At 43.2% G+C, this 26,771-nt stretch overlaps 1 protein-coding gene across 2 annotated transcripts; it reads left to right on the forward strand.

Annotated features, from left to right (window-relative positions):
- Positions 1-392: 392 nt before the first annotated feature.
- Positions 393-26,534, forward strand: GPR137B (G protein-coupled receptor 137B). 2 transcript variants are annotated; one of them, XM_072856411.1, is made up of 8 exons: positions 394-602; positions 762-900; positions 9,687-9,736; positions 14,807-15,029; positions 18,869-19,022; positions 21,117-21,241; positions 24,204-24,328; positions 25,911-26,534. In XM_072856411.1, the coding sequence occupies exons 1-8, from the start codon at positions 532-534 to the stop codon at positions 26,020-26,022; spliced, it is 999 nt and encodes a 332-aa protein (XP_072712512.1). In that variant the 5' UTR covers positions 394-531; the 3' UTR covers positions 26,023-26,534. The 2 variants fall into 2 exon arrangements, with proteins under 2 accessions (XP_072712511.1, XP_072712512.1); XM_072856410.1 differs by having other exon boundaries at positions 393-900.
- The last annotated feature ends 237 nt before the right edge of the window (positions 26,535-26,771 follow it).

Below are 26,771 nucleotides of genomic sequence, written 5' to 3' on the forward strand. Positions count from 1 at the left end.
ATTACAGTGGTTTGAATTTCATGAGTACTTTAAGGTGCTTAAAATTATTCCTAATGAAATGCAGCTAAATAAAATACTAGCTAAATGGGAAACGGCAAAAAAATCCTGCAAAGATACGATGTGGCTGCCCCTGGGAAAATGGCAGGTACCTGCTTCTTGTAGAAAATAGAACATTACTTAACTAATTTAAAATCCAGATAGTTTTCCTTAGGAAAAAAATCAGCAGTAAACCGTTCAGGGGCTGGTAGATTTCTTTGTTTCTTTAAGGATGGTAAAGATTTGTGCACAAACATCAGCAAAGGGCAGCTTTCTGAGCTGTTCCCTGCCAATTGCTGACAAAGGCAGTCCTAATGAATCATTCTGAATTGTGATCATGTGCTACCAGCCCACAGTGAGCTGCCAAAGAGGAAGTGCAGCTTGTTTTCTTTCATTTTCTTGATTCCTATGCTGTAGGAAGATGAAAGGAGAAGGAGGAGGAGGCAACAGCGGCAGCCAAACTTAATAAATAATTCTGACGATTCCTGATATCAAATGGAGGCCCCTGAGTGGGACCCACTGAAAAATGACACCCTTCCACCGACCCTGACGCCAGCTGTCCCTCCGTATGTGAAGTTGGGCCTGACCATTGTATATACTGTTTTTTATTCACTGCTTTTTGTGTTCATCTACGTCCAGCTCTGGCTGGTCCTTCACTACAGGCACAAGCGGTTCAGTTACCAAACTGTCTTTCTGTTTCTGTGCTTGTTTTGGGCCTCTCTTAGGACTGTGCTCTTTTCATTTTACTTCAAAGACTTTGTCACCGCAAATTCTCTCAGTCCCTTCATCTTCTGGCTTCTCTATTGCTTCCCAGTCTGCCTCCAGTTTTTCACCCTGACCCTGATGAATCTTTACTTCACACAGGTAAGCAACAGATATTTGGTTGATTAAATCTGACAGAATGGTAAAGCATAATTTTGTAAGAATCAAGAGAAAAACGTAATTTCCTAATGTACCTTGGCAATGCAAAAAGCAAATTTCAGTCATTTAGTTCAGAATTTTAACTTTTGATCTATATGCAAGTGATTAGTGTTACAATGAAACCGGAACCTGAAGTGATCATTTCAGGAATAGCAAATAATATATGTACTGTCTATTAAATAGGTGTCATTTAATTTAAAGGTTGGGGAAAAAATGTATAGGAGAGCTTGAAAGCTGGACATCCAAAATGCTGTTCTATTATTATTCTTTATTACTGTTGTTGTTGTTACCAGATTTCATAAACCTCCTGACTTAGCAGACCTGATCTCTGTGTGCACTCAGAACTGTAATTTCTAATTTTGCTGGCAACCCCCCACCCCAGTCTTTCATAAGTTGGCTAACGTATTTCTGAGTGCTATTTCTATTCTGTGTATCACAATCAAAACTATTGATTGAGTCCTACTGCGGTCCCAAATTCATATAGCGATCTGTATTACAAATAGCAGTGACTCTGGACCACAGTAAGTGCTAAGTGCTGTACAGAGATAGTACCTCTATTTCAAGGACGCTGTGATGTAAGGGCAAATTAGCTGTATAGTGAGGTAAAGGAAATAGTATCTCCATTTCAGAAAGAGGACTTGAGAGTGTATCTATCTGTGCTACAGACAGCTAAGAAGCCAGATGAGTTAGGCTGCACAGTGCTCTAGGTTGCTGCAGTTAGACTCGCTTGGAAGTATTTATGGTGAGCTTGGGTATCTTGGCACTGGGCTGCAGGATGGGATATTGGCATGCTGAGGCAAAGAAAGGCTGCCGGGCTTGCCTAAGATCTCACAGGAAGCTTGCGGGAGGGCAGGGACTGGATTCTCTATCTCCTCAATCCCACTAAGGTGCCTGGAGGAGGAAGCTAAGCCTGCACTCAGATGACCCTTGTCAAAGACCGCTTTCCCAGTGCAGGGGTAGCTGGCCAGGAGAGCACCAGCCAGCACTGGAGCACCCCCAGCAGAGCTCAGGATGCTTTGGGTGTTGCTGTGTGCCTCACTTGGAAACAGCTCGGTGCCTGGGTCTGTGTGCTTCTGTAGTGCCTACAGTGTTTAACAGTGCTCTGTAGTGATTACAGGCCTGTCAATTCTGAACAGCCTGGCTGGAGACATCAGGCTTCTTGTGAGAGCTGCCATCCCAGAGCTGAAAAAGCAGCAATGGTAAGCATGACAGCTGTAAGAGGATCACTTGAGTTATAGAGGTTATTAAACACTTAGAACCACATACACAGTTTTGTGCTTAGGTTTACTTTTCTGGATTCGGTGTCTGAAACACCTGCTAACTCACTCTGCTCCACTCCCTGGGACCTGAGATATATTAAGGGATTACAGGAACCTTTCATCTACATGCTAATCAAGTCTGGCTCAGGCATGTGGCGACCTATGCTTTATCCCATAGCTATTGTGAGAGTCATTTGATAATGGTGCAGTTCCCCAGGGGCAAACGTCCATCATCACACAGTCCATCCCCATCACAGCAGATGGGACTAAGTCATAGCCCTAGGTCAGATTCTTCCCTCAGACACACATGTAGGGCTGCTGTGGAAGTCTGGAGGCAGAATGCAGCATCCTTGCTCTTCGCCAAGAGAAGCCGAGGCTGGCATGAGCACAGAGGGAGCACAGCAGTCTGCACTCTGTGCATTAGAGTGCCAGCACTCGGGGCCTTAGCGTTGCAGGTAACTGATTCCTTTCGTCTAAGGAAGATCTAAAAAGAGAGCATACAGAACGCACACATGTGTCCTTTTAACTTATTTTCAGCATTGCTGTCTGATATCATTCAGGAAGTACAAGTCAGTAGTTGGAAACAAAAAATGCTAAGGCTATTGGTTCTGCCTTTGAGACAATTTCTGCTTTGTCACCATGAGTCCTCACGATCTTCCTCTGAGCCCCTCTGTAAAAACGTGTAATAGTTAATTGTCTTGAAGAGCTGTTGTGAGGCTTTTGAAACAGTATTTGCAAGGGACTTTCAGAGTTTGTGATGTACGTCATAATCTTTAGAGGTCGTGGGCCACTGTAGACAGGCATTTATTAGTATTGTTGTTTGCTTTAGAGCTGGTTGCTCCCAGTGAAATCTCATCTCAAATATCTCCCCAGCCAAAACAAAGCCTTAAGAAATATAAGCACAGCCATTGTAGGAATATAATGTAAGACACAGAATAAGTGCATATATTTTTAATTCACTGTTATTAATTCTTTACTTCTAACCATTAAAAGGTGGTTTGGCTTGAAATTCAGCATCTTTTTGAGACTGTATATTTAATGTGCATCTAGCTTTCCACAGTAGGCAAGCAAGAACTAGTGTGAAAGGGGTGGGGAGAGAGAATTTTCTTTTCAGTAATGGCTTATAACTTCACAGACCTGTTCAGAAACAACTTTTGTCCTTTTTTCTCTAGAAGGAAGGCAAGAAGGGTCTGCAGCTGTGTCTCATTGCATGAAAACCATGCTATTTAACCAGTGCTTAGTTAGAGTGAAAGAAGTGATCTATGTATAGTATAGGGAGAGAGGACTGGAATAGTCTTCATGGGTCTCTGGAATTTGCAGGTGTTTATTATCTGCTGTACAGCACCCAGACATGTGGCACTGCTAGGAAAACTTTTAGACATAGATGTGAGAAGAAAAAGTGATTCCAAAGATGTTACAAATCCTCCTGGCCAAATTCATTTGGCAAGTGCCCGAGGGCATTTTTCAGAATAATAAGCACCTTTGAACTTGACAGAAAGGTAGCCACAACTATTCTCTTTTCAATAGGTATCCCAAAGCAATGGGGATGCAAATTTAGACTGTATTTTATGTGTAGCAAGACAAGTAAGCCATGATGGCGTCAGCACAGCAGGGGTTGTTCCCAGACTTGAGCATCACCATGAGCAGATACAGCAGAAAGAACTGTAATGCATTGGGGCAGGTTGCTAAAGTGGGGGACCAGTGGCGAAAGAGAAGTTACAATCAAAACTAGTTTTGACTCAGAACAACTCCTGAGTGATCTTTGGATTAGGAGCCAAATTCAGGGTCCTTCGCTATGGTCTTGATGCCCTACTTATGGCAGAATAGAAGATAAGGCTGCTGCAGATAAGTCTTATATAATATTTGCTCCCCTCAAAAATCACATACTGCAGAAAATACGTATGATTTCTAATGAGAGCGCTAAATTTATTAGAATTTATTAATCCTGTGTCTGTATTCATTCTCTTCTAAAGAAAAAAAATAAGATGACATACCCTCTCAGAATAAGCCTCTGTCTACTTAGAAATCATTAAAATAAATCTCAAGTGAAGATGAGATCCAGTGGCACTTTCATAAAGCGGTAGCCCAACACCAGCAAATAACTGCATTGTACCAAGCCAGAGCAGCTCCCGGATCCTGATCCATCAGATAGGGAGCTGAAATGTGTTTCCACCTACAGAGACCGAAAAGCCCATATATATGTTTGCCTCACACCTGCAGCTCCCACGGGTTTATTTTGCTGCTTGATAAAGCTAAGACTGTAAATTGGCAAATAACATATTTTCTGCTTTAAGTGACTCCAGCCAGTGAGGATCCCAGGACTCAGGCACTCTTTTATTTATGTTCTACCTAGCCAAATCTTCCCTGCCCCTGACAAGGGGAGACTGAGATGAGCCTTCAGGCTTTACAGCCAGTGCTGTGGGCAAAAGTGTAAAGAGGGTGTGGGAAATAAAATAAGAAGTTGCCTTTTTTGGTGTGTGGGGGGGTGGGCAGAGAAGGGCTTGCTTCACTTTGTCCTGTTTGCTTCAGACTTTGCATTTCCCTGGGGAACAGGATACAAATGAAGCAGGGGGGAGGCTAGGATGGAGGGTTACAGACTCAAGAAACAAGGTCAGGGCCAAAGACTGTGAGCCGTAGGGGATGCTGGAAATCCCAGGCCTCCCCTGTGGCCAGGCACAGCAAACCATTTGGTGGGCTGTAGGTTTAATCATCAGGTTGGGAACTTCTCCAGGACCTAGGGAACATGGTGCCGAGCTAAAGAACTGTGAGGCTGAATGGGTGGAGAAGGGCTGGTAGGCAGATTTACCTCTCTTTCCTCCTGCCTAACCATCTTCCCTTTTCTCTGGCATCCAGATTGAGAAGCTTACCCTGCCTCCCAGGCAGGGCTGATAAAATCAGGGACTTTCAAATGAAGAGAAATTGTGCAGAGTAAGACAGTTTAGAGGGGAGCTGGCCATGCTGGAAGTGCCTGGCAGGGCAGGGTAAAACCAGCACAAGGCTTTTACAGAGGTTACGTGTATCTCAGTGGAACTGGGCTACGTGTTAGCTCTGGGAAGAAAATTAAGAGAACTTATCATCCTCTGATTACTGGGGATAACATTTCAAAAGTAACGCCACCAGTGAGAGAACAGAGAGGGCTTTTTATTTAGAAGTGTTTATCTTTTAGCAGAAATGAATACACCATGTTTTATAAAGCTGGTTATTAATTTAAAGCATGCTTTAGCTGTACATAGAACTACACAGGAGTCTATGGATGGTAAAGCATCAGCAAATATGTTTGGCGTAAAACGTTGCCCTCAGTATTGGATCTATAGGAGACACATTGCAACTGCAGGCTGGCTGGCTGTCAGCATCTGACATGAAGAATGAGGTCATTTGACTGACTTAGAAAATAATTTGACAGGAAAGCTACACGTGCAAGTTTACTGTGGCTGCCAGCCCCACAATGGTCCCTGTCTTTTCAGGACTATTTTTACCAATTTACACAAGGCTAAGTGTGGTAGTGAGTCATGTTGCCCATGTCTGTAGGCCCTACAAACGGTGTAGAGTTTAGAGAGTAGAGGGAAAACTTGCATATTTTGGGGAATCTGATCCAAATGAAAGAATGAACATGAGAGGAAGAGAGAAAGAGGAAGGTGGACCTGGGCCTGGAAGGTGCGCAGCAGAGGAAAGGTGTACGTGCTGATGGTGAGGGACGCTGGGCCTGCATGAGGTTGTGGCATACTTTCAGGGTGCAAAGAGCAGTTTGCACGGAGTGTGACAGAGGAAGAGAGGGGCCATGGTGAAAGGAACTGGTAAGGAAAAGTACATGCTATGCTCCTTACAGAGTTTTTCAAATGAGAACTAGTAAATAAAGCTGAACTTCATTCCTGTGCAGAGGGCCAGCTTGAGACATATGCAAGCACTTAACACATACCTGAGGCTTTTTGGTAAGCTGAGCTGTGGCTCCTGTAAAAGTGAATTGATCAGCTAGCACTAGAGGTACAGTGGAGGTTTGTGCCAGCCGTCACGTCAGTTCAGCTAAATCAGAGCATGGACTGAAAATTGCTCCAGTGAGATTTTCTTTTTCTTTTGCTCTGGGAATATGTGACTTGGCTTTGACACCTGTTTCATTGATACTTACAGGGCCAGAGTGGTTCCTGATTTAACTTTCATAACCATAGCTGGAACCCCCTTGAGCTACAGCAGCCTGGCCCTCTCTGCCTTCTCTGCTGCCCAGCATCTCTGCAGAGCTCTCTGTGGCCAAGCTGCTGATGGACTCCCATGGCATCCCCACTGCTCATCTGCTGGGGCCTGGTAAAATGTCTCTAAGGACAGCTGTTTACATCAGTTCCTGCAACAGAAATTTTCCCTGGCTGTATGAAGGGCTTTTTGGAGTCCTTTTGTACTGCTGCAGTTTTATAAGCCAGACATATACCTCAGGGGAGTGGAGGAGGGAGTGTGAGAATCTCATTTGAGGTTTCCAGTCCTTCAGCAAAAACAAGGAGTCCAAACAGGATATTTCTCCTTCAAGGAACAAGCGAAAGGGGAAACACTTTTAAGAAGAAAAAGTAGCCCTTTAGACAGTAGAAAATTAGCAAGGAATTTCAATCAGTTTTCTGTGCTGCTGTTCATCTTGGGGCTCTCTGAAAGGTCTTTTTTAAAAAGTCTGCCTTCTGCTTGCTGTTTAGTCTATTCTTAGGAATAGCCTGGTTTGCTCTGTTTTGCTGGAAGACTTGCTTAGATGACTCAGATATTGACTGGAAGCTTTCTCAACACTGTTGCGGGGAGGGGCCATTGAGCAACACATCTCTTGAGCTAAATGACTGTTAAAAGCAAAAAGCTGCACCCACGCATGTAAGGTATATTGAGATCAGCTTCTGACATCCTTACTCCCACTGAACAGCCCTTTATTCTGTGACAATCACATTGCTTCCAGCAAGGCTACTCATGAAATAAGGCCCCATCAGTGTTTAAGCAAAGGTGGCAGAACTTGGCCGCCTGTGTTTCTGTCTAGCAGTGAATTTGTAAGAGTGTCCATGCCTTATACTGTAGCTTTCATTCTGTGTAGCATCCATTTTCTATGCTAGTGTTCATTTTCTTTCTTAACAGTCATTTTCCTCTGATAAAATTCAGAAGCATTTACTGGCTGGGACAGGTTCACCAAATGTAGAATCACAGTAACAGCTGTTTTAGTGAACTTGCATCTGGAGATCTTGCTGGATCTACAGCAGGAATGTCATGTTTGGTTTTAGCTAAGTTATCCATGGAACTTTTGCTGGGTAGGGCAGCCTTGGACTGGTTTATGTGACAGGACTGCTCTGTGACATTATAGGGATGAGTGGATCATTTTTGGGGAGCCACAGGAGATGGTATTCAGGAACTTGTGAATTTTCTAGGTTTTGTGGACCCAGCTCAACTCATTGCCCGCTGCAAATTGCTTGTCTTGTGCAGTTCTTTGCACAGGCTCGAAATAGTGCTGTTCAGTGCTACTCTTGAAAGCTGTCAAAATTAACGGTACAATATGTGTGAGTAAGTGCTACTCAGAACACGTGAGGATTGTGGAATGGCCCTAGAGACAAGTTTTACTTGTTTAGTTTCAGTGAGATCAGGAATCTGTTCCTTCCCGCTTGCCCACAGTGTCTTCCAGAATAAGCAGGGTAGGCAACAAGTCTTGTACAAAAAGCCTATGGGAAGTATTTTGAACCCCATCTCTTCTTTTAAAATGGACAACCCTTCTTTGTGCACCACAGAAATGCAGAACATTCACAAGCCTCTTGTACCTCTCCTTTCAGTAGCAAGTAAGTAAAATAACATAGAACTTCTTCCTGAACTCCTGTGAGAATTCATGATCCAGGAATTTGGAGAATGAATCACAAAAATCTTCTGTAAGGGATACTGCCAGAGATAGTTAACTATTTGAAAGCGGTATCAGTGGTTGCAGAATATTTTTAGAGGTTTTTTTCCCCAACTTTTCAATTTTATTCTCAGCTATTATTTTTCTAGGGCCTGCTGAAAAGCTCAGTGTTCTCTGCTGATTCAGCTAGTGCTAAGCAGGCTGATGCGTCACAAAAATAATTTCCATGTCAAGGCAGCTGTTTATGGTGAATAGGAATTAAATGACAAGTTGTTCCAGGAGCGCTGGAACAAGTGAAGCCTGATTTTCTCCAGATCTATGTCTCATGCTTGACTGTGAGCTGTTTCCATAACTGGGGATATGAGACTTTGCTACACAGACTCTCTCATCTTGGGTGATGTGTAGGATCATTATGCAGGGTTCTCCTCACGCAAGTCATGTATCAGATGCATTTATAGGGTTTCTTGCTTCTGTTGGGTCACTAATTTTTAGGAAGATGATAAAGAATCATGTCTTTGATGCTTCAAGTATTTTTCCATCAGTTCTCTGATGAGTGTATTTTAAGATTAGTTTGGGGACAGATAAAAACGTTGACAGGCAGACACATGCCTACACATACATAGTGATGAAGTCCTGTTTCCTTGGGAAAGCACGATAATCATAGCAAATATTATGCAAGTTATACTAAAGGGCATGCAAAACCCAGTGCAATGGATAAGGCAGGATAACTGGAGGAGAAAACAATTAGGAAACAACTCAGAATAAGTCATACAGCATGTTTTTTTGTAATACTAGCAATCAATGTGCTTTGGTGTTGTTTTAAATGAACATGGGTAAACTGACTGTGTTTGGAAACCATGTTAGCTTATGAAAAAGCAGTAATGCTTCCCTGTAATTTTTTTAATAAATAAGATATAAAATATGCTAATAGATTTTTGTATAATTTCTGATGGTGGTTAAACACCTGTGACTGATATTACCTAGCTACATTGCAGAAAATATGTCAGTATTTTGTCTTTTCTGTTACAGCAAGGTAACTACTGGGCATGAGCGATCTCTCTGTAAAAATAAGTAGTAGTGTATAGTGAACAGACAGTCAGCAGAAGCCAAATATCCCTCAGAGTAAAACAATGAGTGTGATTCTCGATGGCATCCTTTTGGCAACGTAACATGGATACAAACATATATATCCCATTTCAGGCCAGGGTACTATGACAGGCTCTTCATGTGAATAGAGCATCTGACCCAATATGCTGGTATGAGCTGGTCTATGTGAGAGACATGTACTCTTAGGTCATTTAAGAGCCTAATAAATAATTACTTGCCTCTATGATTATACTGGCATTGGTCCTCTTGTGAATATTGGTATAAAGGACCTTATTCGCAAGCCAGAGTAAGTGAAAATAATGGTGTAGACAATTTGTATACAAGTACATAGTGATTGCCTGCTGAGTGGTTTTAATACTTTGCGTAGAGCTTGCCTACTGTGGATAAGCAATAAATGCAAATCTGTTATCTAATGAAACCTATCATTACATTTCTTGTGACCTGTGAGACAGGATTTCTGCGGATCACAGCGTCTTTCTTTACTTACGTGTATCCTATGTTTGATGCAATATTTTTCTGTTTTGCAGGTGATTTTCAAAGCTAAGTCAAAATATTCCCCAGAGCTACTGAAATACAGGTAAGAACTATGCAAACATTCAATGTGGTAAAGAAGAGTAGCCATGCTCTTTGAGAAACACTATGTCTTTGATAACGTGGCACTCATATCTCAGCTATACGTATTTATATACCAATGTTTTATGATGATGGTTCTGAGGCCAGCTTCTTCCTATGCCATTTTGAAGTCTGTGTCATTTCCCAACACAAGCACCATTTTTAGACATTCACATATTTCAAAGGTAAATATTTCAAATGCAAGCAGAAAACACTCACCCTGGTGATTTGTTTACAGGTTCTTAACAGTTGTATTGCTAGGTGAATTCAGATCCAGTGCTTTGGTAAAGGTAGCTGAGTGATGTGTTTATTGTGACAGGAATGAGTGGGACTGGGTATGTATTAATCCGTGAGGTCAGTGAAAAGGCTCAAAAGTTTTGGGAAGATGACAGAAGAGTTGTGAAGGGCAAGAGGTAGAGAGAATGGATTGAACTTGGTGATGTGTTTGGGAGCTCACAGATAACCTCCCCTGACTCCATGGAGTTGAAGTTATGGTAGCTTTGCATTTAGGTGGAGAGATTTGTTTGGGATCTTGTTGAGCAGGAGGGATTGTCAGGAATTACTTGAAAGCTCCCTAAAGGGCAGTAATGTCCAGAAAGCTGAGGGAGAGCTCAATAAATTAATGTTTATTGTGGCAATGCCTAAAAGCCTCAGTCAGGGGCAATGTTGTTTAGACAGGGGAAGAGAGGTTGTCTCCATTCTAAAGAAAAAGTTTACAGTCTGAAATCAGAATAGGAAAGCAGAGTAATTTGAAACTGAAATCTGTTATTTGCTGACTGTTCAGAACACAGTACTATATCAACAAGTCAAATATTAACATTGTCCTTGCTCTGGCAAGTTTGTTATCCAATTGGATTTTGATACAGCTGGAGAGGCGATCATCTGGAGCAAGTGCTTCAGAAACTATGTTTGGTAGAATGGCAGTACAATGAGAGCAGGCTTGGGGTGGGCTGTGCTTGGGCCGGTGAGGGTATGGGACGCATAGGGTGTGATGGCTGACTGAGGGATGTGGACTCCACGCTGAACCACAGCTGATGCAGAAATTGTCAGGATGGGAACAGAGAGGCTGCATCTGTTTTGGTGGCCTCAGGAATGCTTTCAAGTTAGTGGGTCTGTGCGCATACCTTGGCCACATCCCAAACCACAAGGCACAAGAGCTGCATGCTCCCTGGTAAACACTGTGGCATACAAATACGTTCACCCCCCTTTGTGCTCTGGTTTCTGTGGGAAGCAAATCCAGGAGTATGGGCTGGCAGATGAGCACAGCACACACCAGCCAGGTCCCCAGCCAGCCCCCAATGCAAGCGTGCCTGCCCCTGATGGTACACATAGGCAAGAAGAACAAAGAGGACAGCTTTGCACAAAGCCTGGGCTGCAGGTCAGGGTGGTATAGGGCAGGTCTGTGAACATGTTCCTGGCTGGCTTTAGAGGTGAGAGGGAGAAGCTTTGAACCTCATCTGTTACTGATGTTTGTGGCAAGGCTTTATTCCTGCAAACTGCTTGAAAATGTCTTTCTTCAAGCAAAGGGAGCTTGTGATATTTAGTCAATGCCTATGAAGTGACTACATCAGCACCCTGCATGTAGCTCTTGGAGCATTTCGGTTCCTAAACATTTATGTATTGTGACTGGAATTACTCATGCACAGACTACCCTCCCCACAACAGCTCCATGTCCACCCTGACTCTTGCCTACTGCATTTCTAACATAGGTCACTCTTGAATCTGGTCTAGCCTTTTCTATCTTGTTCAGCTCTGTTGGTAAAGGACTTCAGTAGTATTTTGGTTTAATATCTAGATCTCTTAGCATGAATGTGGTTATCCTGTGTAAAAGAGCCATATGAATAAAGCTGACCTTGTTTCCTATCTTATACAGGGCAATTGAAGTGGTGTAATACATGCACACCTACAGCTGAGGTCCTGAATCTTAATTGTAACAGGCTAGTGAAAGATCATAGAATCACAGAGTGGTTGGGTTGGAAGGGACCTTTAAAGATCATCTAGTCCAACCCCCGTCCCGTGGGCAGGGACGTCTTTCATTAGATCAGGTTGCTCAAATCCTGATGGAGAGATGGATGATAGAAAGATGGATGAGCTACAGACAGGGGCTGGAGTCTGTCCTTACTGAATCTGATTTTTCTTCATTGATGAATGTTCACTTTTTGATTTGTTTTCCTCATTTTCTTTAATAAGTGTCAGACTTTGTTGCCTGGTATTGGCATTTCTGCAATAGATAAGGGCAGCATAAACAGGGCAACAGAGAGATAGGACTGCGGTCTATGTATTGGCACAGATCTCAGAAATCAGAATCATTTCAGATACAGAAAAAATTGATAAAATCCTATCAGAGATCTAGAATCTTAAGCAAACTTTACTCAGCACAACCTTCATGGTGTTAGTCATTTTGGCAAAAGAGCTCAAGGCGAAGCCTGTGCCAGCCCAACTTCATATTTAAACAGTCTTTCTGCACGTCTCCCTGGGCTTGGGGATTTCTTACAGTCACTGCGTTTGGATGCGGCTTGCTGTGCTGTGTGCGCATGCCTTGTTACACACAAGCCTCAGACACTGTGTGGTTTCTGAGGAAACCACATACAAAATGCAGTAGTTTCAAACGGATTTTCCCGTTAAACAAGGCAAAACTCACTGCATTCATCTGAAGTTTGATTTTAAGCTCAAAGAAAAACTTAGAGGTGCATCCAGCCTGACACACAAAGAACAGAACACCCTGGCATGTGCCTTCCCCGACCAAGCCAGATTACACACAGTTCCTTCTAAGGGACTAGCCACAAAATGGGGATTAGGCATAACAGGCTTTTGAACAGTCACTGGTGCAATCTGGGGGCAGGAGAGGTGCTTCACCTTTCTATTTTCTAAAAAAACCCATGCCTTGTAGGTACCCTTGCAGTTGAGCTGTAAGGATACATCCTGCCTTTAAGTGAGTTAGGAATGCTTTCTGCAGCTGCAGAGACCCTAAAACTGCCCTGAGACAGGGCCTGCATCTCCATCAGTGCTTATTCAGAAGTTCAGCAACAATGCTTCTATTGTCAAAACAGGCAGTCGTTTCCCCAGCCACATCATGTTAATAAAGGGGATGGAAGATCATTATGTGAAGAGCTGCACAACTGACTGGCCATGACAGCTCACCCTGGCACGTACAGGAGTGTGTGGGCATGAGAGCGTGACAGAGCTTTTTTTTTTTGCTAAACTCTGTCAAGGAGGAGCCTGGCCTGGAAGCCTCTAAGCCTTGCTGATTGCAAGCCAGCGTCAAGGGCATGCAGGCTGCGCTGAAGCAGAAGGTCCCTCTGACTAAGCTGAGCAACAGAGAGCACGTACTTACTGTCCCACAAGCAGGCAGCGTGTAAGAACATACCTTTCCTCATAAGTCCAAACTCCACAAGAATATTTTACCTGCGCTACAATGGGGGAGCAGAGATGAGGCTATTAAATAGGCTTTGGGAGGGGAAGGAAAGGAAGACACATGACCGTCACTTAAAGACTTTTGAGATATTAATAAAAGCTGTAAATATACCACCACTACAACTGGGAACTGCATTCTCCAGAGGAAACTGTGTGAGAGAGGAGCTTCAGGACTGCAGTGCTTGCAGCATTAGTCGGTGAAGTTTAAAGGAACTACCTCTAGCTGCTTATCCTAAAAACAGAGCCCTGCCCTGGAAGGTTAAGAATGAGCACAGTCTTCCCCCTGAAAGGGAATTTCCGTGACGGGCAAGGAAAAGACAGCATCCTCACTCACTGCCAGATACTCACAGCTGGAAAGAAGGCCACTGATTCACAAGCAGGGACTTTTAGGCTTTCAGTTCTCCCTGTTATACATTTTAAAAGCCGCAAAGGTATACCCCTTCCTTTCTTGCCCTCTGAAAAGAAGCCAGCTATGCTTCAGCTTTGTAGCTGGGTTGATGCTATCCCAAAAGGATATGAATGTGTGAAAGCAAAAGATCACCATTGGGTAAAGTATTTTTAAACCATCAGAATTTGATTCCTCAGGGACAGACTGGATGTTTGTTGCCAGCCAAATTCAAAGTTCCCAGCAGGCATGAAGAGCTGTGGCCTAAACCTCTTGTTCAGTGACTGCAAATTATGCCCCTTATCAGTAATTGCCTTGGTCAGCAATGATAATGAAGTAAGCAAACACCTGAAATGGAAACATGCTTTTTTTTTTTTTTTTTTTTTAAGTGAAAAGCTCCACAGCTGTGTGTAGGAGTAAAGAGGAATTAGAAGCAGCTTTCCTTGAGTATGTGGTATATTTATATTGCAAGTATCAGTGCTGGGTAGGTGGGAGAAAACCAGTTCAGCTTCTCAGCTTCTGTCTGTCACATCTCTGATCTAGCTCTGCTCCTGTGGTTGTGCAAATGCACATTTTGCCTGGCATAAATGGCAAAATGTCAACCCAGAATCAATATGCCTATTTAAACTTCTTGATGTTTCTTTCAAGAGGTTGCCCATGACCAAGTTAGTTAGGAAAAGGGGCAGAGAAAGATGCTGGGGAACCAGTAACTCAGAGATTTTTCCTACTGTTAGACTCTTCCCTAATTTAATATGAAATCTGATGGCAAACCTCAGCAGTCAGTGATGCTTCTTATGGCAGTGGTGGTGTAGTAAAACCAGGATCAAAACCAGTCTATTCCAGGCAAGTCAACCTTTTGCAAGATTTCTCCTGTCTGAGTAGTCAGAGGGTTTGTGCTGTATATGAAGTGCACACTCTAAGAAAGTACATGTGTATCTTAAGTAGTTTTTAAGAACTGTGCTGTTATATTTCTGCTGCAAACACTCTTCCATGTTTTGCTGCTTAACATTAGTTTCTTTACTTACAGCTTATTGTGTAACTGTAAAAACTGGTTTGAAATAAGCTAAGTTAGTCTCTCCAGCAATCTGGAGCACTTTGATTTGGGCTCGGGCGGCTGGTCACTCAGCTCTGGCAGCCCAACATGTGCAGCTTTCATTGCTCAGAGTGCAACTTCCATCTCGTGACTGACACTTGCTGAACAATGTTGCTAAAACTGTTTTCTCCTCACTCTCCCAGGTTGCCCCTCTACCTGGCTTCTCTTTTCATAAGTCTCCTCTTCCTCTTGGTGAATTTAACATGTGCAGTATTGGTGAGGACACAGAATTCAGAGAGAAAAGTCATTGTCTCTGTCCGGGTGGCAATTAATGACACGTTGTTTGTGCTGTGCGCTGTTTCACTCTCCATCTGCCTGTATAAGATTTCCAAGATGTCTTTAGCCAACATTTACTTGGAGTCCAAGGTAAGGTACATTTTCAGTTCTTTTCAAGTACCTTCTGAGACACAAGGGCAGTGCGAGACAAAGCCACACAGTTCTTTAGATCCCCTGAAAGCTGAAGGCCTTAAACTTCACAGCTTGCGCTTGGCTCGCCATCCTGCTCAATATATGAATTAAATACTAAGCAAGGGTGCTTTTGGCTAACACCAGTGACCCCAAAATATGTATTTTTGAGGCAGAGTTTACACAACTTACTGGCTGGAGTTTCTCACAGCTGTTTTTCAAGTGGGTGCTGCTTTCTCCAGATCCCCATCTGAAGACCACTTCATTTCAGTACTGCTACGTAGAAGTGGTCTATACTTTGGGATCCTTCAGCTTGTCACATTATTAACTGATTAAGTTAAATGTTTAAGGTAGCAGCATGCTGAAGATAAGCCAGATAGAGGAATATGAATCTCCCTTTATACATTTGCATACTGTCCTATAGGTAATGAGAATGTGTTTTAAAAGACCTAATGCATTATAAATTCAGCCAAGTGGGGAGAAGGGGAAAGAAATCTCTCACATTACTCTACAAAATGTTCTTTAAAGAAATATTGTTAGGTTTACAGCTTTGGACACATTCAGTGGTCAAGGCACTGGGTGGCAGCATGTAAAGCCTGCAGCGTTTTGTTATAAAATCAGTGAAGGTGGTTTGTACTTATAAATAATGAATCAGGGCTTTCAAAGGTCCTTCTGTTTGCAGTAGATAGTTAAATCTTAAAATAAATTATTAGTTTAAGCAATAGCACATTACCTTTACGACAACAAACCTTTCAAAAATGTAAGTTTCAGCTACTACTTAGAAAATCTTACAATAGAATTCCTCTCTCCATTTACTTAATCAGATGAAAGGAGTACTTTTCCTGTTTAATCAAATCTGGCCGTACTGCACAACAACTGAAAGTTCAGGGCTGAATAGAAGATTTAAAAACACAGCCTAGTTTGTTTTGTTTCTTTCAAGCCTGTCACTTGCTGACCAAAGGGCATGGGCAATGGATTATTTTTACTACTAAGAAAAGTTTTTCTACTGCTGCAAATCACAGAAGCGTAAATCTCTGTAACAAAGCAGTGTTAACCTATGGGAGGCTTTGGTAGATTACTTTGTTCCGTTTCCTCCTCGTGCAGGAAACTTGATCTTCTTTACTTCAAGCTATTTCACAAAAACCAAACAAACTCTAACATTATTGCAGACAGGAAAGGACAGAACGCTCAACTGATGAAAGTTTGAATGTGGAAATGAGAATTAAAGAACGCTTTGCTCCTTTCTGCTGACCTGAAATGGGAGTTCCTCTGGGGACTTCCAGTAGGATTTGACTGCACATACTTAGGGATACAGATGGCTGGAGCTGGCAGTGAAAAAACATCCTGGTTTAATCTGCTACTCTTGTGCTGAAAAAACTAGCTAAAGAAGAAAAATCCATTCTCTAGAGTGATATGATAGAAGTAGCATTGGAGGTAATGCGTGCTCTGTGGTGCGTGTAGATAGGTATCCGTTTATTTGTATCTCCTATCTGCTGGCACGTATTTTCTGACCACATGTGAAAACGCCTTCACCTCCCTGACCTGGCGTGGGGGACCAGCCTGGTTCTCTGCACCAAGGCTACAACAGCACAAGGAGGTGCACAGCCCTGCCCTTAGGTGCCGACTTGGGCCAGTTCTCTGCTGGCCAGAAGCATCATGTAGTGGGACATGCTACCAGCTCGGGGGTCCCCCTCTTTTCTGCAGGGGCCTATGACTGAAAAAGGATTCCTCTGGCTTTACTTTTACTGCTGCACTCTCCCTTCCCCAAGCCACTAAGCATATTTGACTGGCAGCAAAACCAGGACACTTTTACCCTCTTTTTTGTATTTGGTGGGATTGATGATGTTTGTTAAATCTCTGCATATTTAACTATTAACTACTAAAGAATAACAACTATGTAGGGAAACCTATATAGGGAAATAACTGACCCCATTCTGCTCTACAGTTCTGTTATCCCCTGTCTGTAAATGCCACTGAGCTGGGATACAGTATGTGCCAGTCAGCAGCTTCTCTCTGCTCTCTCACCCTCGGTTTCCATGACAGCATCACTGACTTGCTAGTACCGAAGGAGAATAGAGAAGTGCCTAGCAAACATTTCCTCTTTGTGGCATTTCCTGCTTGCTGGTCTTGCCACAGCTTTTGCCACTGCCTACTATGTATCTGCCTTCAATTCCCAGTTCCCAGGTTCTTGGCTCACTCCTGACGTGGCTGCAGGTTATGGCCCGGTGGGCAGTGGTACTTCCAGCATGTTTGAAGCAGGAAGTCAGTCAGAAAGGTTGACTGCACTGGGGATTTTGTCATACTCCAAAGCCTGGCTGTTCCCTGAATCAATATTATTTTGCTGCAAAAACAGGCAAGCTAGTTTTCTGCAAGCTTTTCAGACTACTCTCTGAGCTCCTCTTTACTGACACCCATCAGGGAACACCCAGCCTGAGGACCTTGGCTGGCAGAGCTGCAGGGACAATAGCCACCAGTGTTGGTGAGCAGCAGAGGGGCCCTGGTAGTCTCCTGAAGGCCAGGCATTCAGGACATGGTGACTTCGTGACTTTGCCTGATACTTCAGTAGCCATTCTGTAATGTCTGTGCTCTACCTGCCACAGCGCTTTGGACCTCTGCTCCCTGGCTGCAAATCTGGAAGCAGAGTGTGTAAGTGCAGGGAGTAGGGTGCAGACCTTCCTGTCTCCTGCACTGGTATAAAAGGTCCTGTGAGAGGAGGAGCAACTTCCCCTTGGCCCCTCTCTCTCACACAGATGAGAGGAGCCCATCCTCATGGTGTGGGCCTCTGACAGGAGAGGGAGAGGGCAGGGCTCATGAAGCAAATGACTGCAAGGTATTTTGCTCCCCTAAAAGCACACAGCGCTTTAACCCGGCTTTCCTCCTTTGGCTGTGCAAAGCACTATTCCAGAGCCAACTGCACAGAATTTACTTTGAGCTTCTTCCTTCAAAGCCAGTCCCATTTTTGTACATCTGCCTGCCTCCGTGATCAGACTCACGCTGATCCCTGTAGCCATGGCTCCTGGATTCCTTCCTTCCTTGCTGCTACACAACTCCTGTGCTGGAGTCGCAGTACCCCACAGTGACCTTCCCCACCTGACACAATAGTTGGGTATCTTAACTTATTCCTTGCACTGGATTAGGCTCTTTCCCCTGCTCTGTCCATTTTTCTCTCTAGGAACTGCTCTGATTTCACACTTTGCAGTCTCATTCCTCCCCTTGTGCCCAAGCTCCCACTCACAGACTGCCCTGCCATGGTCACTCTGCCCATAAGCTGTGCTTCCACTTTGTCTCCTCTGTGTTGACATTAACTAAGGCAGGATGTTCTGTTCCTGTCTGGGCTGTGTTTAACTGCTGACTGTTACGATCTGCTCTGTACTTAGGAAATAGGTGCACAGCAAGCAGTTGTAAAAAGATGCAAGGTTGCATCATGCTAGCTAGCCAGCATCTGATACAGGATGCTCTATAGCTAATGCACAGCTGAAGGCTGAATTCTCTTGCTCCATCTAATACCAAGCGTAGTTCTTATCTGTTTTCATTGCTCTGAAAATAGCGCTTGTACAATAAGTTGTAGGAATTAGTCGCAGCCCGTCTTAGTAAGGGCAGGAACTGCTACCATTGCTTGGAAGCCACTGTACTGATAAAATACAGGAATATCCATAGTATAGGATACACTGATCAAAGAAGGACAGAGAAAAAGGCAGTTGCATTAGGCAGGGTAGCATGACAACCCTCGAAGTCCATGCAAAGCAATGTTCTTGTCAACTGCCCTTATGAATAATAACCTGTGTTTAAATCTCTTCCAGGGCTCATCTGTCTGTCAGGTGACAAGTATAGGAGTGACTGTTATACTACTTTATACCTCACGAGCCTGTTACAACTTGTTCATCTTATCGTTTTCCCAAACCAAGAAAGTCAATTCTTTTGATTACGATTGGTACAACGTATCAGATCAGGCAAGTATGAAAATATTTGCTAGTGAGAAAAACTCATTCTGTATGTGATGGCTGATTTCCTAAATGCCATGACAAGAGGAATTAACATATTAAAATCCTATTATTTTTTTTCTTTTATTCAATGCACTAAGATTGTTTTGCTCCAGGAACACAAATTTCTGGTAATTTCAGCATAAGGAGGAAAAAAAGAAAACAGTGCTAAAAGAAAGAAGTAACCACTCGCCAAATAATTTTTAAAAAACCCCAATCTTTTATTTACCTCGCTTTTATTGTAAAAAAAACCCCTTTTATTAAAAAAGACAGGTGTTTTGTCCATTAGAAAGAATGTACTGTACTTGGAGAAGCAGAAAAACAGTACCTGATTCCACTGAAATGCTTAGTTCTGAAGTCATAATCAAATCTCCCATTGCCATCCAGGGCTGTGGAGTTATTTACCTGAATTCTGTCATTAGCGTGATACTTTCTGTAGTTTGAGGATAAGACTATGATTCTTCCCAACCTTTAATTGCAAGTGACAATTCAGATTGAAAACTAACGGTGATAAAAACACTAAAGGAAATAGCAGGGGACTCTCTGTTGAATATAATGAAATGAGGGCATCCAGCCCCTTTCTCTGCTTTGAAGCATGCAGGTAGGTCCCAGTAGTTTTCCAGCTCTGTCAAAGCTGGGCAAAATGTCAGGCCTGGGTCTGGACCATGAGTACATTTTGTTTGGCCTCAAAATCCTGGACACGTGACGTCTCCCCACCCTCTCAGCAAGCACCTGCAGACCAAACGCAGTGTTCCCAGCCATGCAAGGGCCTTGTATTGCCAGGGTGGCCTAGCAAACCTGGAGCCATTAACAATTTTCTGTTGAGCAGTAGATAAAACTGTAAATAGGAAGTAGGTAAACAGTAGGGTAGGATCGCCCAGAGGACCTCATTATGAGTTAGTTGAGTAGGGTCTGTCAAGGGACCACTGATCAACCCTGCTACGGTGCAGAGGAGTGCAGCTAGGTGGTGCCACTCCGTGCAATTAGAAGCCACAGATTTTGGGCAGAAGGGCACTAGGTTGTGATTCATCTCCTGAATCAAACGTTTTCCCTCCTGTTGTTGCGGCCTGGAGTGTTGCTGCTGCTGCTGACTCTTCTTGTGCTGTTGCTGCTTCTTGTGCTGACTCCTACAGTCTGGAGTAACAGGGGCTGGAACTTTATGGCCAGAATATTTGGTCCTCTTTCACCCCTGGAGGCAGAGGTTGTTCATAGGGAACTCAGTGGAATGCTTTAGGCCTTAGGTCACTACTACTGATTTTTTAACATCTGATCTGACTTGTGACATTAGGGTTGCCTGGATTTTGGGGTAAATTATTTGAGCCATATGTAAAGGGCCTGGAACTAAGGAGGAGCTACTCCATTTGGTAGCAGAATCAAGAGTCACTTAAAAGTACAGCCCAATGTTTGTACTGTGGTACTGCCTCAGGCCACCTGTCAGAAACATTACCCTTTCCTCTTCTGTACAAAACACATGAAAGGACAGGATTTGCCCTCTGCAACTATGGTGAAGGGTGGAGAGGAAATCTAAAGAGGAGTTCAAAGCTAATGCTAGAGTAACAGCCTGGTTATTCAAGCTAACAATGTGCACCAATTTGAAGGGATCCAAGCCTTAATTTTTAAAAGCCAGATTGCCAGCAATGCCCTTGAAGACCTGGGTATTGATTGTTCCTTCACGTATTATTCCCAGCTGGAAAAGGATCGGAAAACTAGTTTCTCATTGCCTTGGTTTGATCACTTGATCAAAGGCTTGCTTGCCAGGCTCTTAGACCAGGAAGACCCCTGCATTAAACTTCGATTTTGCTGAAGGACAGATAGGAGGAGGAGAAGGAGGGAGGAGGAAAGGTAAAAGGGAAGTCATGTACCCAACAAGATAGAATATTGATTGGTTTTTTAATATGCCTTTAATCATTAGCCAGATTAATCTGGATGGAATTTCTGGCCATGTTGTCAAGCATTTCAGCCACTTAAATATAGGTCTTCATAAAAAGATATGTTGCCTCCTGCACCTTTTCCATAAGCTGCCATCTTTATTTTTAAACACTTTTCTCTTTGACTTTTCAACAGGCAGATCTGAAATGTCAGTTGGGAGATGCAGGTTACATAGTGTTCGGTGTGATCCTTTTCATCTGGGAGCTCTTGCCTACTTCCTTGGTTGTGTATTTCTTCCGTGTCCGAAACCCTACAAAAGATCTAGTAAGTAGAATTTGTTAGTGTATTTGTTAGTGTAATGTCCAGGCAAGTCTGGAGGGCTCAGCTTCTGAGGGAGGTTTGCTTCTTTATGTTTTGACACCTCTTTTTCAATGTGTCCTTGGCAGAATAAAAGCAATGCAAACTCCCCACTTCTTTATACTAAGTCCTCATGAGAGAAACTCATCATATTTACCCAGAAGGAAGACAAGGTGTTTCTCAGGCAGTTTACCTTAAAAATCAGGAACCTTCTTAAATTTAGGGACATCTTCCCTTTGGGTTAATATGGTACTTCACTGGAGTCAGTGGAAAAGGACTTTGTTATCCAAAATCGGGATCTTTCATCACATAGCAGTGAAAATGGTTGTGTGCTAACTCTTCAATGGCATGTATGAAATAATAGATTGAATTATTTCAGCCCTGTGCCCATTGAATTGTTTCCACGTCAAAGACCAATAGCCATAATAAGCACTTGCTGACATTTTTGTTTGCTATTTCAGCAGTGCAGAGATTAAAGTGTGAGTTGTAAGGGTAATTCCCTGTAAGTATCCTTAATATCTAGGTAGTTAATAGATGGACAAGCGTCTTTTCATAGCTGTAGGCAATGTCTCCAGGTTAGCATAGGATATGCTGGTTGACAGGCACATGGGGAGTATCATCCCTGCACTAGGATTACCGAGGTAATGTCTCTGTTTCTGTAGGCCAAACCAAACCAAAGCTAATATTCCCCAAGAAGGATGTGAATGGTAAATTCACAAGTAAGAGAAGCAATTAATAGAATAACTTTTTAGAGAAGGCGATGTTTTTTATTCTCACATGCAGATTTCAGAGACAATGATAAAGCCAAGCTGAATGAGGAAGTAGCAAATCCCCACCTCTATAAAGCCCTTCTTCCTGTGCTCCTGTGATACCTGACATCACACTGAGAAACCCCGTGGACCCCAGTGACCACCACAAAAAAAATCTCAGCCCCGCTCCTGCTTAGGGGTTAGCCAGGACAACTGCAAAGAGCAGAAATGCTTTAAAGTACAGTCCAGTGGTGCTGCTCTCCTAAAAAGTGACCCCAGAGAGATCTCATTTTATTTCAAGTGAGTTTAGTAAGGCTAGACCTGGTGGTCAAGTTGGATAGTGTGGGAGAGATTCACAAGAGAATGAAAATAAGGGATGTGGTGTAATCTCTCCTTTCAAAAAGCTGATCACATAAAGGCTTGGAATCCTGCTCAAACGAGAGCTCAAATGGAGCCAAACAGGCAGCATTCTCTCACAAGTCAAAGAGCACTGCAGTAACACATATAACATTATATTTTTGCATTGTGATTTGCAAAAAGCCTTAAATCTCCAACTTCATAAAGATACAGTTCAGAAGAGCCAATCGGTGATATCACTCCTTTTATGGGTACCTTTTTTAGGATAGACATTATCTGTCATAGTGGATAGGTCATATATGGATTTTTTCTACACAAGACCAATATTTATGCTAAACAGTATCATGGTAAGAGGAAAACTGGAAACAACAGTGTTAGAAAGAAACAAAAAATAAAGAGACTCTGTAGCAAGGCAAAACTGAACTTCAGTGCAAGTATGCCACAAGAGGGAGACCAAGGGCCACAGGACTTCAGTCTAATGCGTTCAGTAGGCCAACTCTTAGAGCAGTTAAGTACCAAACGGTCCAGTGGTTGAAAATACTTGGCCGAAAAGCATGGGGTTAGAATTAAAACAAACCCTCTTTTACTTAAAAAAATCCTAACAACAACTCTGATTTAGTAAAAATCAAAAATGTTCTTTATTTTTAATAAGGAACGATCCCAAGAAATTGTTTTTCTTTGGTTTTACATTTCATTCAGGACTTCAGAAACAAAAGTTTGAGTAGAGGCAGCCTGTGTTCAGCACTATTTGAATGTAAAGCTCCACTCCGCAGACGATTATGGCCTGGAACGAGCTGTCTGTCTGCTTTGGTGCTAACCCAGGGTAACTGCAGTCCGTGGGCCTTTGCCTTGCCGTACCTTCAGCCAGACAAATGCTGGAAATGGGGAGACGACAGAGATCGACCTATTTTTAGTTCATCTTTGTCAAAGTTATTTAACATAAATAAATAGGGGGAGATTAAACTGCTCTCCTGCTTAAGGCCAAGGAGAAGATGTCATCCTGGCTTATCCACAGGTGCAGGGAACCCTGTTCCCTGGGGATCCCCAGGGATCCCTGTTCCCTGGAAGCAGTGGATCCGTGGAGGGGGCTCATCTGGGTCCTAGATGTCTCCCTGCACTGTTTCCAGAATCAAACTGACCTTCTGAATCTTGTATGTTTTCCATTTTGATTCATAGGGAAATAAAAGCAAAATGCTTTGTAAATGAAGAGTTACATGTACACCCCTTTCCCTGTTTTATCAAAGGACCTTTCCTTGGGATTTGACCCTCACAGCACTGTAGGGTAGATACTGAAATTGCTCAGAGAGGTCCTAAGGGGCTTTTCAGCTGTGGTTTCATTAAGCAGGGTGCCAAGGTTCAGCATGATCAGTTCCTGAGGCAAGGGAGGTAACACACCAGGAGAGAGGGTTACAAATGTGGGAGGTAAAACCAAATCCCTTTAGGTGTTTCATATCCCTTAGCTCCTCAGCTGCTTCCCTACTGCTCACTTCAAGTCAGCCGGCTAAGAGTGCCAAGTGTCCAGGATGGATGGGAATTCAGCAGACAGGTTAAATGTGTACTGGAGGGTGGTTTCAGAAATGGGTTGTATCTGTTAGCTACAAGGAAGGAAAAGGAAAAGCTGTTAAGATCAGTAGACTATCACTACACTGGTGGAAAAAAAACAGAAAATGCAGAAAAGATTCCTATTGTCTACAGCAAATGTAAAATTGCCTGTTTTCTTTTGGAAGCAAGGAGGTAAGTCTGCAGTGACTTCTTTTAGAAGTCAGGCACCAAGCAGTTTGTTTATCTGTTGCAAGTACTGACTGAGGTTTCCCTTCCCTCAGGCCAACGCAGGAATGGTCCCAAGCCATGGCTTCAGTCCCAGATCTTATTTCTTTGACAACCCTCGCAGATACGACAGTGATGACGATCTAGCATGGAATATTGCACCACAGGGGGCACAGGGCAGGTGAGATACAAGAGGGAACCGCTTGCTTCCTGTAACAGAAACTGGAGGAGAAAGAACTCTCACACACCGCAGAAGACTAATGTAAATTGTCTAGCTCCAATCGTTGCATAAATTCCAGGGGGTGAGGGGAAGAAAAGGGGGGAGCTGAAGTGGAAAGGCAGCACCAAGTGACTGTAGGGGTCCAAGGGCCCCATAGAGACTGCAAGGACACAAGAATGAAAACGCTTACGTAATTTAAGAATCGTAACAGCATGCTGCTCTTTGAAAAACTCAGGTCAGATCTGTGGGTTGTATGTTTCACTCTGTTTCTTCCAGGAGTGGCCTAAGAAGCGCCATTTACTAGTTTAAGTGTGTGAGCAAGGCAACCTAGAAAAACAGCTGTCCCCGTGTCTTCAGGGACAGCAGGGAAAAGCTCGACAGCACAGGCAGCAGCTTGCAACGGTGGTAGCGAGAAGCCTCTCAACTTAGGTTGCCCTGTAACATGGCTAAATGTCTTGGGGTTTACCTGAAATGAAGGGGGCCTTTGCTTTCCCACTTGCTGAGAGCTTAAGCGAATCCACCTAACTGCCAAAATCCCCCACAACCCAGACTGGCACAGAAAGCCTGTTTTCTCTGTGTACCTGTGAGCTTTAGGTAAGGATTCCCTTCCAGGAAGGAGCAGTTCACAGCAAGAATGATAGCACCTAACGCAGAGAAGGAAAGGCACTGCCAGAACACTATCCGGCCCTGAAAGGAGGCTCAGTCATGTGTTACTAATTTGCTCTTCCTGTATCTACACTATGCTAGTAGTAGATCAGTGTAATCAGTCATCTTAAAATGAAGGCTAACGTACTAGCTAAACATGAAATGTAGCTAACATAGCCGGATCTAGTTCTTGTCACTCATTTAGCTAAGACTGTGCAGTCACTGTCTCTGAGCCCGAACCATGATTCAATAAAGTTGGATAGTCACTATTTACCGTTATCAGTCATCCTACCCCTGCGTTAGTTTTTCACATAGTAACTAAACCCATTGAGGGTGCTGGAGGTGGTGTGCACCAAGCTGATACCCAGCCTAGAGCTAGAGGCACCCTCCCTTCCACACAGAGGCATGAGGGAACCAGCCACACTGGTAACACAGGCAGTTCCCAGTGGAAACCAAACCAGCCACTTGTGTTGTCTCACACTGCTCGTGGGAGAAAAGCCAGCATGCCAGAGCAGCTAACCATGTACCGGCCCCTTGTACACGGACACAGGAGGTTTAGGTCTGTCACTGACAGGCCCTTGCAGTGCTGGGACTTGGCATGGATTAGCAGCACTGCTCCTAGGCTTTTCAAACACTGCCTGGATTAGCGAAGCAGGAAGGGGGGAGTCCTTAGTGAACTAGAAGAATCAGAAAAGCAGTGAGTTGAGAACACTTGGGCCAAAATAATGGACAGATCAGAAAAATAAATAGCTGCCTGAACCCCCGGTTAGGGTTTTATTTTATTTTTGCACTTCAGCATGAGAACTACATCTATGTGATTCCATTTTGCCTGCATTTACTAACCAGGTATCTGCAGAACCAACCTGCCAGTCACTAATTCTTCTGTTTTCTTTTAAAGTTTCTCTCCAGACTACTACGACTGGGGCCATCAGAACAACAGCTTCATGGCTTACATAGGATCCCTCCAACAAGATCCAACACTAGACACAGACCGGCCAAGCCCTATATAACTTCAATCAACTACAGCATTCTAGGACATTCCAGTATTAAAACAAATGTTCTGAAAAACACAGCTTAGCAATTTTTCTTCACCTTTCGGTTTTTAGACGTGTTCCTATGCACAGATAAATGAAGAACTTGTCTTTGCCACGAGCTTTTCATAGTTCAAGGAGAAGTATAAGCTAATGATTTAAACTTTGAAGACTGTTCTAATTAATACCTTGTTCTAAGCCATGGTATTTTTGGCTTTGAATAGAGTTGTTAGAGGGTATAATTTAATCATTTTATGCTCATTTTAAAAGAGCAAATTTCATGAAGTGAAATGGCATAATTATTTTCTAAGTATTTTTATTTTTACACTGTGTATTAGGTTAGAAATACATGATTATGATGAATATACTGTAAACACATGAATGGGTTGTTCACATGCATGACAGTAGCGATTCTTACATGCACATAAAAGCCTGTAAGGGAAAAACTTCAACCCAATTAAATACTGTCTTTTCAAGTTATTGCTACAATCTCTGAGCACAATTTACTCTTTGGATCATCACTGCTTACTCAATGTGGAAAGATGGTTGGAGGCTAAAAGTCATCTATACTCTAGTTAACAATCTCAAAACACACTGCATTCCTTCTTCTGAGAAAACGGGAAAATTGTACCTTCTCAGCAGCTCTAGGGACAGAACAGCTCTAGGTCTCAGAACGGTAGAGATGGGCATCTGCTCTGGCTGGAGCATTGTGAACTGCAAAACAGGCT

This window comes from Ciconia boyciana, chromosome 3, assembly GCF_034638445.1.
Source record: "Ciconia boyciana chromosome 3, ASM3463844v1, whole genome shotgun sequence".
In the NCBI taxonomy this organism is placed as follows: domain Eukaryota; kingdom Metazoa; phylum Chordata; class Aves; order Ciconiiformes; family Ciconiidae; genus Ciconia; species Ciconia boyciana.